We start from the raw sequence: 15,672 nt of genomic DNA on the forward strand, positions 1-15,672 counted from the left end.
ATGGTACTCTGCAGGTGATGAGCGGAGCTGGTTTCCTTCAAACATAATGTTTGGAATTGAGGTTCAAAGACCAGAGAATATTGTTTCTCACAGTCTGAGGGTCCTTTAGGTGCTTTTTTTTTTTGCAAATTCCAATTGTGTTTTCATGTGTTTTCACTGAGGAGAGGATTGAGTTTGGCCACACTGCCATAAAGCCCAGATCCGTGGAGTGTTGCAGTGATGTTTGTCCTTCTGTAGGTTTCTCCAATCTCCACATATGATCATGGAGCTCAACTAGAGTGACCATCAGGATCTTGGCCACCAGTCTAGAAAAGGCCTTTCTCCATCAATTGCTCAGTTTGGCCAGGAGGCCAGCTCTATGAAGAGTCCTGGTTGTTTCAAACATCTTCCATTAAGGGTAACAGAGACTACATGCTTCTATGAACCTTCAATGCAGCAGAATCCTGTCTCTGAGCTCTACAGGCAGTTCTTTTGACCTCAGTGCTTGATTTTTGCTCTGATATGCATTATCAGCCGTTAGACCTTTTATTAAGACGTGTGTGCCTTTCCAAATTATACCCATTCAATTGAATTTGCCACAGGTTAACTTCACTCGAAGTGTAGTAACATCTATAAGCTCCTAAGCTAAATTTCAGCTGTTCCAAATAATAATAATAATTTAAGTTTTTTTTATTTGTAATAAATTTGCAAAGATGTTAAAAACCTGTTTTTTGCTTTACCATTATGGTGTATGGAGTATAGATTGATGTGGAAAAAAAGTAATTTAAAGCAGTTTAACATAAGGCAGCAACACAACAAAATGCGAAAAAAAATGAAGGGGTATGAAAACTTTCGAAAGGCACTGTAGGTTAAATAAAGATGTCAGTCTTTATTTTTTAACTTTTTTTCTCTTTCACATCAAAAGCTGCAAGACCGCCCACAATTCAGCAAACATTTCAGAAACAAATCGAATCAAAAATAAACTAATACTGCCGTTCCAAATATTCTGTATGTTGCTCAAAAATAAAATACATTGTGTTCAGTGGAAATAAATTTTGTTTTTTTACCTGTAAAATTTTAGAGCTGTAACAACAATACCGTGATATTTTTGCTTAAGGTTATCATACCGTCAAAATCTCATACCGGCCCATGCCTACACACACACATAACAAAATGAATACAATATATATTTCCTGTTGTCACATTTACATGTTTTATGAAGTTAAATGGACCCTTTACCCAAAAATGAAAATTGTCATCAAATCATGCAGACATTTCTCAAAATATCTTCTTTTATGTTCTACAGAAGAAAGAAAGTCACAGATATAGGTTTGGAATGACATTGACATTTTTGGGTGAACTATCCCTTTAAAAAAAACTTAAAAACAAAAGCCATCTTTCAGGCCATATTTTGTGCCCAATTTGTGAAAAGTGTCTCTTATTGTGTTGTCTGATCATGATAAGTTTCTAACCTATGCGTGCACATTTTTAAAAAGAATATAAAAAATATTATCTTGAGACATGCAAGGTCAAATAGTCTTTTTATTGATAGAAGTAAATTACTGCGAGGATGTTGTTACGTTTCCTGTTACAATTTTGCACTGCAGTGAGCATCATCCAAGACTGAAATCATGACAGAGATTTTGAAATGTTATATTTTTGCCTGCAATTATTTCTACCAGAACTAATTGCAAAACCTAATTTAAAGTACCACCGTGTTTGTACTGACTTTAACTGTGTTGTTGAGTTTCTCATGGTTCAGACTATAGCTTTATCGAATCTTCCCCCGAGAGGGACTGGCAGCGCTATAAATCCCACACAAAGTAGTCTATTCACTTGACCCCATGATGGGTTAATAAGGAAGGCGTGATCTGGTCTTCTTGGCATTGTACAACAGCATTCATATATAACGGCGCTGCAGTCTCTTCCCATCTTGTCTTATTCACTGTAAATCTGATAAGGCCTGTATTTTCCATTCTGTCATGGGACAGATCACTTTTTGTCAGTTCTTGCCCTCCCAAGCACTCTGGTTGCCTTCTGGTGTCATCGGCTTTATCAGCAAGTTTTTAAACGGTGTGAATCAGCACAAACACTTCGATGATACAGTGCTTTTGAGCCTGGCAATGGAGTTTTACTGAGTTGTTGAAGAAGTCGTATGGTGTTTTGTGAGCCGTTGGACGCAGTGGTTTCAGAATCAAAATTTAGAGGAAGCACAACATCAGCTGACTTCTGAAAGTAGGCTTTGTGGAAATGTTCACTAGTTATGTGGTGCAGAACGATTAATCATGACTGTACGCTCCTCTGTTTTGTCTTTTCGGCTGTAGTGGGAGATTTCGAGAAAATATGGCGTGAACATTGTGAAGACGAGCAGACTCTCAGCGAATATGCCATGGCCATGAAGAACTTGGCTGACAACCACTGGGCGAATAAATGTGAGGGTGAGGGGCGCATTGAGTGGTGCCGCAGGTATGATTGCTAATGGTCAGTATTTTATGTTGAGAAGCAGATTTGGTACTTATTGATGTTACATTTGTCTTGCCGCAGTGTTTGTCAGGAGTACTTCCAGGATGGAGGGATGAGGCGAGTGTTGGAGAAGGATGAGAAGAGTGCTAGACACGCCGCAGCTGGGAATAACGCATCTGCAAACTCTCTACCACAATCGTCCTCTTCAAGGTGTTCTAGAATGATACCTTTAACACTGCATATCCACAAAATTCCAGATAGCAACGAGTTCATTGACTAAATCAGCTTTTTATTCTTGCTTTGTAACAGCTCAGCGTTCCAGCTTGGGAGGATACGGCTGTTGGATGTGGGCAGCTGTTTCAATCCCTTCCTGAAGTTTGACGAGTTTCTGACTGTCGGTATTGACATTGTGCCAGCAGTAGAGGTTTGTGTTACTTGACGTTATATGATACTATATTCTTCGTGATTACATTGAATGGGAAAACAACTGTGAGGAACAGAAGTAACATCCATTTAATAGTTCCATCAAATTAAAAATGTCATATATTCTGACTAAAGTTTGTTATTGGATAATTACGTTGTTTTCTTTGTCTGGATCTATTAATTTATTCAAATAGACATTAAAAATGCAGTTCATACATATTTGGCTTGAATACACTTCATTTTGATGTTTTTGGGCATTAACGTAAAAAAGGCTCACTAAGGTAATGTAATTTTTTTGTGATGGCAAAGCTGAATTTTCAGCAGTCATTACTCTACTCCTCAATGTCACATGATCCTTAAAAAATATATTTTAATATGCAAGAAACTGTGCTTCTTATCAGTGTTGAAAAAAGTTTCCTTAAAATAGTTTTATTTTGTCTTTTAATTTATGTAATGTTTTCAGAAGTTCAGTCCAGTCCTCAATGTGACATGATCCTTAAATCATTTTAATATGCAAAGAAACATTTCTTCTTATCAATGTTGAAAACAATTTCCTTAAAATTGTGTATTAATTTAATTAAATTTTTGATAATGTTTTTTGAAGTTAAAGGGACACTTCACCAAAAAATAAAAATTCTGTCATCAGAAAACAGTTGTGCTGCTTAATATTTTTGTGGAAACCATAGTGCATTTACTAGAATAGAAAGTAAAAAAAACATTTATTTTAAATATTAGAAATGTCTTCGCTAAATATTATAAAGGTTTTTAATGTCACTTTTGATCAATTGAATGCATCTTTATTAAAAAAAACTTTTTAGTAGTATAATAAAATAGTAGTATAATGGATACACCACATACATTTTTATTTTATGTCATTATTAATGATATTTTTCAAACATTAAACATTTTTCAAAACCAGTATAAGTACAAAGAGTATATTTCTAAGAAAAAATATAAACATTTATATCCTTTATTTTGGACACTGTCATTGACCCATGTAATAATTTTACCTGCCCTGCTGAGTATAGCTAAATGTTCAGATTTTTTTGTTCTTCTTTATGGCTACAGAGCGTCTACAAATGCGACTTTCTCAACCTGCAGCTGCAGCAACCTCTGCAGCTGGCCAGCGATGCTTTGGATGCCTTCCTGCGGCAGCTGCGCGGCCCCATCGACGCTTTACCTGCCCAGCTGTTTCACGTGGTAGTGTTCTCCCTGCTTCTCTCCTACTTCCCCTCACCCTACCAGCGCTGGCTCTGCTGCAAGAAAGCACATGAACTCCTGACCCTGAATGGCCTGCTCCTCATCATCACCCCTGACTCCTCCCACCAGGGCCGGCACACACTTATGATGCGCAGCTGGCGAGTTGCAGTGGAGTCTCTGGGCTTCAAGCGCTACAAGTACGTCAAGTTCTCCCACATGCACCTGATTGCTTTCCGCAAGGTGTCGCCCACCACCATCAGCGACCTGGTCAGCCGCAACTACCCGGAGATGCTTTACATCCCGCAGGACTTTAACACGTTCGACGAGGACGGATTCGCAGATTGCTACGAGCCTCCACGCTCCGATTTCGAGGACGACCAGTTGGCGTGTAGCTTTGCGGAATTGCCAGACACCCCGTACGATTCGGACTCGGGCGAGAGCCAGAGCAGCTCAGCTCCCTTCCACGAGCTGGAAGACCCTATTTTGCTGCAGAGCTGAACTTGTTTACTGCCCCTCGTGATATTTAGTACCCTACCTTCGTGCTGCCAAAATTGCTGTGCTGCGTTTGTGTACTCGACCCCTTTTTATGCAGCAAACAGTTTGCACAGAGTGAATGAGGACGTTTAAGTGGGCGTTGATATTTAAGAGTGTGCAAGTCATCCCTTTGAAGACATGTACACACTAAACAGTCTTAATTAAGAAAGTGAGGTTTTGTAACAGAAGCAGTTACGTGATTTCAGGTCGAGGAAGATTTTGCTCACCCACTTTGTCTGTTTTCTCATTTAGAATTACTGTCAACTGGATAAACCGTTTCAAACTAGCATAACTTATACCTTAGGCGTAGTTATTGTCGGTGACAAAAGATCCAAACTTTTGGTTGGAGTTACCATGCTGTTTTGGACTTTTTCCGCTGAATTCCAAAAAAGGAGTTCAGCCAAAAATGAACATTGTCATCATTTACCCATCCTCATGTCATTTCAAACCTGTATGAATTCTGCCTTCTCTGAAATGCATACATTTTGAAAAGTGCCTCAGTGTAATTTTGTCCATACAATCAAAGTCAATGGGGTCCAAAATAACATTATTTTGGACCCCAATGATTTTCATCGTTTCTAAAAGTTACATTGAAATTAAAGTTACAATGAAAGTAAATGGGGTCCAAACCAATGTTGTAAGAACAAAAACAGTTAACATTGAAATAAAAACAATTCATACAGTTTTGGAACATGGTGGTGAGAAAATGACGGCAAAATTTTCAATTTTTGCGTGAACTATCCAATTAATGGTTTGATTCTTAGCAAGTTTTCGCTGGACATTTTAGATGTCAATTTCAGCCATCTGTGCTACCGACTTTTTGGAATAGCCTTTATCAATGATATTTGTAGCATTTTAAGTGTCTGCAGAACTTGTGCGTGTTTGGTTATGTGACGTTGTAACTGTGAATGTGGATTTTTTCTCTTCAACAAGGTACAAATCATGCGAAGTAGTCATAGTTTTTCAGAACAAACAATCTTGCAGGTGACCAGATTGGGTGCATGCGTTGTGGTTTCTAACCTTGCAATCAAACGGCCTGAAATAGCTGCGTGTCTGCCTTCGTTTTCGTTTTAAGCACTAATGTAACCAGTAATTTCCAATTACTTGTCAGTAGTATGTAGTATGGAACAGGTTAGAGTTCTCTGCGTTTCGCCATAATGTGACTTTGAGTAGGATGATTTGTTTACTCTCGAAACCTTTGGTTGCTCTAAATCTACTTCCTGTATCGTTATCTGGTGTATATCCCATTAAGTTTCAGTACATTATTTTAGTTACTAAATTACTGAATATAACTATTATGGTACAAATGTTTGGAAAGTACTCTGCCAGATATTGATTTCAAGTACTACAAAAAGATTGTTGCATATCACTGTACGTTTTTAGCTCCTATGTATGTAACTGCAGAATTTGCCTTTTTTTTTTAAATCCACTCCAGGTTCTTAAAAACACTATTTTGACTGTCCAAGCACATATTTGCACGTTTTCAATAATACCCTCCTTGTGGGTTGACAAAATATTGATATTGGCATCAGCACTTCATTAGAATAGCAATACGTTCAAAATCATAAACGGTCAAATATTCCCCATATCACTGTAACCTGGCAGTTAAATTGACTGACTGATATTAGGCACTGTTTTCTATTGAATTCATGTAGTTATCGTTTGGTAAACCTGATGACATGAGAATGTGCTGTGATGGGTCTTTACTCTTGAAGGAGTGTGTGAGATGTGCACTGTTGAAGTATATATGTGAGGTTTTGGTGTTAGGCACTTTAAATGTGTTGTAGGGGTGCCAAAAAGTGTGGAAAGATTTGAAATGGTTATAGAATTCAGTATGTGATCTTTCAGGGTATCAGAAAAAATATCCTCCTCAAGGTGCCTTCCACTCCAGGTTCTTAAAAACACAATTTTGACTGTCCAAGCACATATTTGCACGTTTTCAATAATACCCTCCTTGTGGGTTGACAAAATATTGATATTGGCATCAGCACTTCATTAGAATAGCAATACGTTCAAAATCATAAACGGTCAAAAATTCCCCATATCACTGTAACCTGGCAGTTAAATTGAGTGACTGATATTAGGCACTGTTTTCTATTGAATTCATGTAGTTATCGTTTGGTAAACCTGATGACATGAGAATGTGCTGTGATGGGTCTTTACTCTTGAAGGAGTGTGTGAGATGTGCACTGTTGAAGTATATATGTGAGGTTTTGGTGTTAGGCACTTTAAATGTGTTGTAGGGGTGCCAAAAAGTGTGGAAAGATTTGAAATGGTTATAGAATTCAGTATGTGATCTTTCAGGGTATCAGAAAAAATATCCTCCTCAAGGTGCCTTCAAACCCAAATTGTATTTTTGCATTTGTGATTTTATAGACTGGATTCAAGAACAGGCTACTGATTGTCATTAGGAAGTAATATTTTCTCTCCCACAATAAACATACATACTTTCAGCAAATTAACCAGCTCTTGGAAAAAATGTACTAAAATACTGCCCTATTAGCAATAGTATTTAAAGGCATTCTTTAGTCTGTATTCGATTTATAAATCTGACAACAAAGATGTTTTAAGACCATTTAAAAAAAAAAAAAAGCTTTGTATTATATTTTTACTTGGTGGTGTGTTCAAACATTCACATATCAAATGTCTTTGTCTTCCCCGGGCTCTAATCCACTGTTTGCATGATTGATTTTCTTTATCAGTGTTATGATGGTTGACTCCCACAGAACCAGACTATCTGTGATGAATATTGTTATTCATCTTTTATAAATAAAGGTTTTTGTTGACTTCTCTCTGGTCTTTCATTTGCCTATAGCAGGTTGCTTTAAATATTTGACAGCTATTCATATATGCATTTCATATTTGACAGTACATTTTAAACGTTTTACATTTTAAATAGGATATATCTATTGTAGTAAGCTACAGTACTGTAGAAAAGTTTGGGGTCAGTAAATTTTTTTTCATTCAGCAAGGATGCGTTAAATTGATCAAAGGTGACAGTAAAGATTGTTAATATAATGGATTATAATATTAGAATTTGGTTTTAAGTAAATGATGTTCTTTAAAAACTTATTCATCAAAGAATCTTGAAAAAATGTATCAAGGTTTCCACAAAATATGCAGCACAAATGTTTTACATGAGCAGTAAATCGGTATACTAATAGTAAATTAATATTAAAGTAATTGTTGAATGATCACGTGACGCTGAAGACTGGAGTAATGATGCTGAAAATTCAGCTTGGCATCACAGGAATGAATTACATTTTAAAATATATTAAAATTGCAAGCAGCTATTTTAAATCGTAATTTCACAATATTACTGTTTTTCCTGTATGTTTAATCAAATAAATGCCGCCTTGGTAAGAGTAAGACATTTCAAAAACAAAATCTTATAGCTTACATAAACTTTATATAAACAAATTTTTTTTTTGCCACATATATCGGTGATAAATAAAACATTTGATTCCATTCACCCCCGTTTCACTGAGCCGGTGATGGACGCTGTTTGTCCTTTCAGGGATTCCGTAGCGGCTTAATACCAATGTGCAAACATGGCGGACATTGAGCGTTTAGGCGATGGTTCGGGATATTGTGCACTAAATTTCCAGTTTTAGTTATTTTTCTGTAAACGACAACAATCGTTGACTTGTATGTCGACTGACGTATTTCTTTTTGCTTGATTTAATCGATGTTACTCTCGTCGTGAACAGAAACAACACATTCTATCAACTTGCCGCCGGTAAACGCACTGGAATCTGCTCGACTAAATCAGACTGACAGGACATTAAAACTCTTCAGCTCTCATATTTACTCTTATTTAATAACTTCCAACGAGTTTAACATTTGCACATCTAGTTCACGCCTTAGTTTCAGTCACTATAACATGACTTTGAGTTGAACAGTTGGGTTCATTCAGCAGTAACAGGTGGATATTGACAATCCACTGATTCATTGTAGATGTTACTCTAACGTTTGCACTAATATCTATAGAAACAGTTTAGTTTTAGATTGACCTCAAATTCACCCTACAACATGCAGTTCTTACATCCTTTTTGCTGAATAGTTATGTCGCGAATAATTGTTTCTGTTGTGACCTATAAATTGCAAGTTTTTCTGCTGTTGTGTGAGTTTTTACACTGCAACGATGTGCAAGCTGCTCAAGTATTGCTTGAGCCACTTCCTTTACGCTGCTATGACCCGGCTAGACGAAGCCAACAAAGGGGTCAACATGTGGTCGTCCATTCGGTACCTCGGTTACCTGTCCAGCCTGAACTCCCTGGTGGCCATTTGCCTGGGAATTTACATACAATGGGAGAAAACCGCAGACACTATCATCTTGGTCATTTTCATTTTGGGCCTCTTTGTTCTTGGGATTGCCTGCATTCTCCATTATTACTTCGGCATGGAGAACGTCAGCCTCTTTCTGCTGCATCTGGGGTTTGGTTTCCTTCTGGGTTTGCTGTGCTTCGTCAGCGTCCCGTCCAAAGAGCTCGATGTTAAGGAGCAGGTGGCCAACTGTATGTTAATAGCAAGCATTGTGATACGAATCCTATGGGCTTTGGTTGGAAGAATGTGCGGTTATACCCGACTTCAACCCACTTTCCTCACTTCAAGGGAAGCATTGGAGCTCACAGGCTTTGCTGTGGCCAGCACAACCATGGTCAGCCAAAAATCCATAAGCCTTGGGGTCCTGACACTGGCTTTGGCCGCTCTAATCGTGGATTTGCGCATGAAGTCCTTCTTGGCGATCCCAAACCTGGTCTGCTTCTCGTTTGTGGCTGCGTTCTTCTTCCAGGAGTCTTTAGGAGTGTCCACCAACCCCTTCGCCTTGTCTTGCTTCTTCAGCCGCCTCGTCTGCGACCCATTCCTAGACGTTTACTTCAGCGGACTTTCGGTCACCGAACGCTGGTCGCCGCTCCTACTGAGAGGAGGCCTGTGGAGGCGTTTGATGCTTCTTCCTCTGGTGGTCATGGAGGGGATGTTTTTAGTCGTGGCCGCTCTGAAGATGAGAGATCTGGATCGGTGGTACCTGCTCATTCCGGGTCTTTCAGGATCTGCTGTTTTCTGGATCATCTGCCACCTGGTTTTTCTCATCACGCTGTGGGGTTTTCACAACAAGCTGAGTGACTGTCAGAGGATGTGTATGGTGCACACATCACAGGCTGGAGAGCTGGACAGGGTCATGGCGTCTAAGGGGATGCGGCACTTCTGTCTCATATCAAAACGCCTGGTGATCTTCAGCCTGATGTCCACCATCATACTCGGGGCTCTGGGTTGGCAGGTAAGGCTTCATGTGAAAATCTTTCTTAGTTTTTAGAAAAATAGTTCTTGTGTTCATGGTGGTTTTGCGTGGTTTTGAAAAACTTTCAAGAAAAGCACATTTTAATTTTCAAGAGAAGATTAGACATAATGACTCAAAGTGTAAAAGTATCATGTTTTTCTGGAATACTTGTGAGTGAACGTCATTTATTTCAAAAGTTTTTAAAATATTTTAAGGTATAGAGTTTATTTATTTATTTATTTATTTTATTTATATATATATATATATATATATATATACACATTCTTTTTTGGAAGTCACACCACATGATGGTGTACAACTTAAACCACCCATAAAAAGAATGGCAAATTACAATCATGAGGGTTTACAAGTGTCCCCTCTATGATATAATTTCCTGTTTTATGGTTATTTTTCTTGCATATTGGTTTCACCACATGACTTTGATTTGGCATATTTATTAAGTGGTAATGCACTTTTGTTATATAACTGTTATAAATAATGGTTTTACATTTTATAAAATGTAATTTCTATCAATATAAATGTTCTATAAAAATAATCTGAATTTTCAGCGTCATTACTCCAGTTTTCAGCGTCACATGGTCCTTCAGAAATCAATCTAAGATACTGATTTGCTGCTCAAGAAACATTTCTTATTATTATTATCAATGTTGAAGGTTGTGCTGCTTAATATCGTTGTGGAAACCATGATACAGTTTTTAGGAATTTCAAAAGAACAGTATTTATTTGAAATAAAAATCTTTTATTATTTATAAAATGTCTTTACTAAATGTCTTTTGTCACGTTTGATCAATTTAATGTCCTTACTGAATAAAAGTATTCATTTCTTTAATATTAATCTTACTTTTTAATCTTACATTTTTCTTTTTGAAAAGTAGTGTATTTTTAAAAAATAAATAATTAGAGGCAAAAAAGGGCAGTGTTCTCTATATTTCTGCATAAATGTGAACCAAAAGATCATCAGACATATGTACCACTGGATCATTTTTCTCAATAAATAAATAAATGACTAAGTATATATTTTTGTCTCATTTGTTTGATTGGATTTGATTCTTTGTAAACTTTCAGGACTTAAGTGAAAATCTGATGATCTTTTTTTTGATGATGAAAATTCTGAAGGGTTCACAAACTTTCAAGCAACACTATATATATATGTATATATGTGTGTGTGTATATACAGTGCACAGCATAAATGAGTACACCCCCTCTGAATAAATATAAAATATGTATTTTCTTAATGATCACTAATATAATTCATGGAAAGATGGCAAAATTGAAACATTAAACATATACTTAATAAAAACAACAAAATATATGCAATATTTTCTGTAAGATAAGTCAATTAGCCAATTTTGTTTAAATGAAGGATTGCAGAAATTAGTACACCCGAGATTTAATTCAGAAAATGTATAATATTCTAGTATGTCCTCCAGAACTTAAAGTATACTACTCTGACTTCTTGGCACTGAGTGTACAAGTTCATGACAAATTTTCACATCTGTGCTGTTTAACTCCTGGAGGACGACCTCCTTAAATGCTCTGATCTTTAATGGGGAAATTTGCTCAGCTCGTCTCTACAGAATCCCCCACAGCTGCTCAAGAGCATTAAGATTGAGTGAATTACATGTCCACTGAAGGATTTTCACCTTGGGAGAATGAATATATTCATTGTCATGCTGAAAAAATGCCCAATAATGCTAGGTAATTCTAGTGGTGACAACAACCATGCATGTCACTTCTGCATGCTGTCATACTCTGTGAGATAAAGTGTCACTCTTTTCACATCTTTTGCCGGCTCTGAGACACTTGCATGTTATTTCTCCTGCTCTTTTTCTAGTGCAAATTCACTCCTCACTAAATGAAAACTTAAAGTGAAGACCTGATTATTTCAGGAGCCTTATCACAAGTCCATTGTTTTTGAATGTCGGTGCTACTTCTGCTATATTTTCACACTTAAAACAAGAATTTGGTATTGCTCTTGTACCATTGTCCTCTTTTATGCTAAGAAACAAGTCACCTGGCAGTTCTCTCACAAGTGGTTCCGCTGCTGCCAGCATTAAGTCCGAGTATGATTCAGTGGGCTATGTAACACTTTTAATTGTCAGGAAATTGCTTGTCTTTAAAAGTTTTGGTTCAATATACTTACCTGTGTTGATCAAAAATAGCCTTAAACCTATACACTTTTTTTTTTTAGTTAGTAACTTTCAGGAGGATGTACTAATTTTTGCAACACAAAATTGTATCACTTTGATAAGAAAATCTTATTTTGCTGAATAATTTTGGCATTCTTTGGTAATTGATCAAGCAGGCTTGTTGGACCATTAAATCTCCAAAGAACCCTAACATGTCTTCTAAGTAAAGAGTAATTGCTAAATTTGTTAAGTTTTAGAGGGGGTGTACTCATTTATGTTGTGCACTGTGTATATATATATATATATATATATATATATATATATTCAATTTAATGTATGTTCTGCCCTAAAATAAGGGTGGTGATTTTTTTTGTATTGTATTGTTTTCTCCTACAGCCATCCAACAGTCTGTTTATTGCCTTGTTTCTGCTGGTGCTGCCTCTCGAGTCACTAGCCCATGGCCTCTTCTATGAGCTGGGAAACAGCCTCGGAGGCACCTGTGTCGGCTACGCTGTGGTGATTCCTACCAACTATTGCAGGTACTGGAAACATATACACATATGCATACATTTTAGTAACTCAGATACTTCAGGTACTTGATTAGTCAGTAACTTACACAGAGGGTCAGTATTTCATCCTCATCCTCTCATTTTCTCTCAGCCCAGATGGTCAGCCCACTCTGCTGCCCCCGGCGCATGTGCAGGAGCTCAACTTGCGTTCCACAGGGATGCTTAACAACGTGCAGCGCTTCTTCTCTCATCACATGATCGAGACCTACGGTTGCGATTACTCCACGAGCGGCTTGAGTCTGGAAGCCCTGCAAGCCAAGCTGCGCATATTCATGGAGGCGCACACGGCTGACGGCCCACGACACGACACCTACGTGCTCTATTACAGCGGACACACCCACCGCAGCGGAGAGTGGGCTCTAGCAGGTGAGAGAATCATATAACTTTTTCCTTGTTGAAACAGACACAACAGAACCTGGGTGAATCTCATAACTTCTAACTCAAGAACATTCATCCAAAATGAAAAAAGTATGAAAAATGAAATTGGATTTTATTTTTTTTATGCATTTTCCTTCAATTCTCATTAAAAAGTGTATTTAAAAATGCTGATGTTTTATTTCTGTGCCCTTAATATTTTTTGTGCTAATTATTATTTAAAAAATCACTAACACTAACAAAACACTTTTTTTTTTTTTTTTACTGTATTAAGATGTATTATGCTGTATTATAGTAATAAAAATAACAGAATATTTGAGAAAATATTCATCAGTTATATATCATCATCTGTAACATCTGTCATATGTATTTGAATAAGCATAAATTAAATGCCTTAGCAAATACAACCATAAAGTATACTTTACAATTTAAAAAAATGAGTTTTGTTTTTCCAAATGGTAGCTTTTTTTACAATCATAATGTATAAACACTTTCCAATTTTTCAAATGTCATTTATTTATCTAGCTATCTATCTTGATTTTGCAGATAAATATGATCTGGACATTGTTTTGTGACATTAACTAACCTATGAGTAAAATTTACATTTCTTTTGCAATTGCATACTATTTACATAAAATACATTAAAAAGATATTGTGCATATTGAATTCAGCCAAATGCTGGTAAAGACTTTTATAGAGGGCTTTTTTTTGTCTTTTAATATAATCAGGAGGAGATGTTTTACGTCTAGATGAGATTGTGCAGCTCTGGAGAGAAAAGAACGCCGGATTCTGTTCCCGTCTCATCATTATTCTCGACACCGATAACTCGCCCCCCTGGGTGAAGGAGGTGCAGAAAATAGAGGGACTTTATGTAGCAGTTCAAGGGGCAGTGCTTTCTAGTCCCACAGACCTGGAGGTCCAGGACGCACCCCAGCTCGGGGACTTCACCTGTCAATGGGTTGATTTTAACTGTAACCCTGACAGCATAGTTGGGTGGTCTGAGCGTGGGCGGCCCGTCCGAGCAGCCTACGGCATCTCTAGACACTGGAGCGACTACAAGCTTCACCTGCCCACTGAAAGTGACGTCACCAGGCACTGGAGACTCTACTTCCCACGCCTGACCTACCCTGTGGTTCAGCTCGCCCACTGGTGCGGCGGGTTGAACCTCTTTTGGGTTTGCGGATACTGCATTCGGTTGCTCCGAAGGATCAAACTTACATGGTTCCCACCTGCAGTGCTGGATACAGGCCAAGGTTTCAAGCTGGTTAAATCGTAGAACAGGACCCTATAGTGTGACGATGCTGTAAGCAGCTGCCGGTGTATCTGGACATCATGTACGGCTGCTTTAAGTTGAATTGAGCAGCACAGCAATTTATAAAATCTCAGGTGTTTGTTTGTGATGGAAAAAATAGCTACAAATGGGCCAACTTGCTTACAAGAATGTCATATTGGTCTCTACACAAATTCATTACTCAGCAAGGGTGAAGTTGCATAAAGAAATAAAACCTATTGTTTTATTAAAAAGATTTTTTTAATGACAATCTTTTTTTTTGTCATTATCATAATGAAAATGTTATTATTGTAATATGACTTTTTTTTTTAAATTAAATGATCTTATTACAATCCTTTTTTGTAAAAAACAAATACAATTACAGCAGTGCGAAAAATTTATTACATTTCAATTTAAATTTATAAAATTTATTACAGTAAAAAAAATCCATGTGATTACATAATAAAACAATGTCAGTACCATACTGCAAAAGGTTTTGTTGATTTAAAATGATTTTATATTAAATATATTAAATTATTATTGTTATATTATACATCATATACAGGATTTTTGGTTTATTACAGTAAAAATATCCCTGTGATTACATAATGAAAAATGTCATTACCATAACGCAAAATATTTTTGGATTTAAAATGTATTTAAAATTATTTTTATATTACATAAAATTATTCAACATATATGAAAATTATTGCAGTAAAAATGAGAATCATCCCATTAATGCAAATTTCTATCCTTAATTGTCATGAAAATAATTTTTAGATTAATGAACCTAAAATATGCTTAAATTTTTTTTAGGGATGCACCGATATGAAAATTTTGGCCGATACCGATAACCGATTATTCTTTATTTTTGAAAGCCGATAACCGATATGTTGGCCGATAAATCTATATCCAAATTGTTATATACTTTTTGAGAGCCTGATTACAAAAAAGGTCTCATCATTAAAAGCCACATCCCAAACACTTCAACATAAGCAGCCTAGTTTGAACGGTGTACGTTTTAAAAATATTTTTACTCTCCCATTACCAAATTTAGTCATAAAAAAGTCTTACAAATAAATAAAATTATGCATAAATAATGCAAACAAGTCACTGGACATCATTACACGTGTAAAGAATCAAAATGAATGCGCCATAGATCAATAAAACGGAATAGCCTCTGCACGGACAATAATTAAATGATTTTAATCATTTTCAAAAACCATATTGTTGATGAAAATAATAAGAGAAAAATACAAGTGGTTGTTGTTATTAATAATATATCAATGATTTTGAAAAAGTAACAAATTAATACCACTGTTTTAAATAGCAGCCGTTGAGCTGTGCGTGCTGAAGCTGAAGAGCTGAATGAACATGGTAAACTGAAGCGTTTTGCTGGCAGCTTATTTAACTCAAGGAAATGCATCC

The 15,672-nt window shown here is 36.6% G+C and overlaps 2 protein-coding genes across 2 annotated transcripts in view; both read left to right on the top strand.

Annotated features, from left to right (window-relative positions):
• LOC107575911 (probable methyltransferase BTM2 homolog) overlaps positions 1–7,183 on the top strand; it is an 11,732-nt gene extending 4,549 nt beyond the window's left edge. Inside the window, exons 2-7 of the mRNA XM_016262226.1 lie at positions 1,170–1,174; positions 2,304–2,445; positions 2,524–2,652; positions 2,752–2,866; positions 3,934–6,034; positions 6,491–7,183. Coding sequence (XP_016117712.1) covers positions 1,170–1,174; positions 2,304–2,445; positions 2,524–2,652; positions 2,752–2,866; positions 3,934–4,563 — 1,021 coding nt within the window. The 3' untranslated portion in view covers positions 4,564–6,034; positions 6,491–7,183. The remainder of the gene's footprint in view (positions 1–1,169; positions 1,175–2,303; positions 2,446–2,523; positions 2,653–2,751; positions 2,867–3,933; positions 6,035–6,490) is intronic.
• A 921-nt stretch (positions 7,184–8,104) lies between these two features.
• On the top strand, positions 8,105–14,454 carry LOC107574036 (transmembrane protein 168-like). The gene is made up of 4 exons (XM_016260513.1): positions 8,105–9,880; positions 12,427–12,569; positions 12,691–12,965; positions 13,703–14,454. The coding sequence occupies exons 1-4, from the start codon at positions 8,744–8,746 to the stop codon at positions 14,248–14,250; spliced, it is 2,103 nt and encodes a 700-aa protein (XP_016115999.1). The 5' UTR covers positions 8,105–8,743; the 3' UTR covers positions 14,251–14,454.
• The last annotated feature ends 1,218 nt before the right edge of the window (positions 14,455–15,672 follow it).

This window comes from Sinocyclocheilus grahami, unplaced genomic scaffold (genome assembly GCF_001515645.1).
Source record: "Sinocyclocheilus grahami isolate Dianchi unplaced genomic scaffold, SAMN03320097.WGS_v1.1 scaffold31.1, whole genome shotgun sequence".
In the NCBI taxonomy this organism is placed as follows: Eukaryota; Metazoa; Chordata; class Actinopteri; order Cypriniformes; family Cyprinidae; genus Sinocyclocheilus; species Sinocyclocheilus grahami.

What these genes read in the sequence shown, in the direction of transcription:
- LOC107574036 (XM_016260513.1), top strand. Translation starts at nt 8,744, where the DNA reads ATGTGCAAGCTGCTCAAGTATTGCTTGAGCCACTTCCTTTACGCTGCT. An exon ending in TCGGGGCTCTGGGTTGGCAG is followed by an intron (nt 9,881 to 12,426) that starts GTAAGGCTTCAT and finishes TTTCTCCTACAG; the next exon opens with CCATCCAACAGTCTGTTTAT. An exon ending in ATTCCTACCAACTATTGCAG is followed by an intron (nt 12,570 to 12,690) that starts GTACTGGAAACA and finishes ATTTTCTCTCAG; the next exon opens with CCCAGATGGTCAGCCCACTC.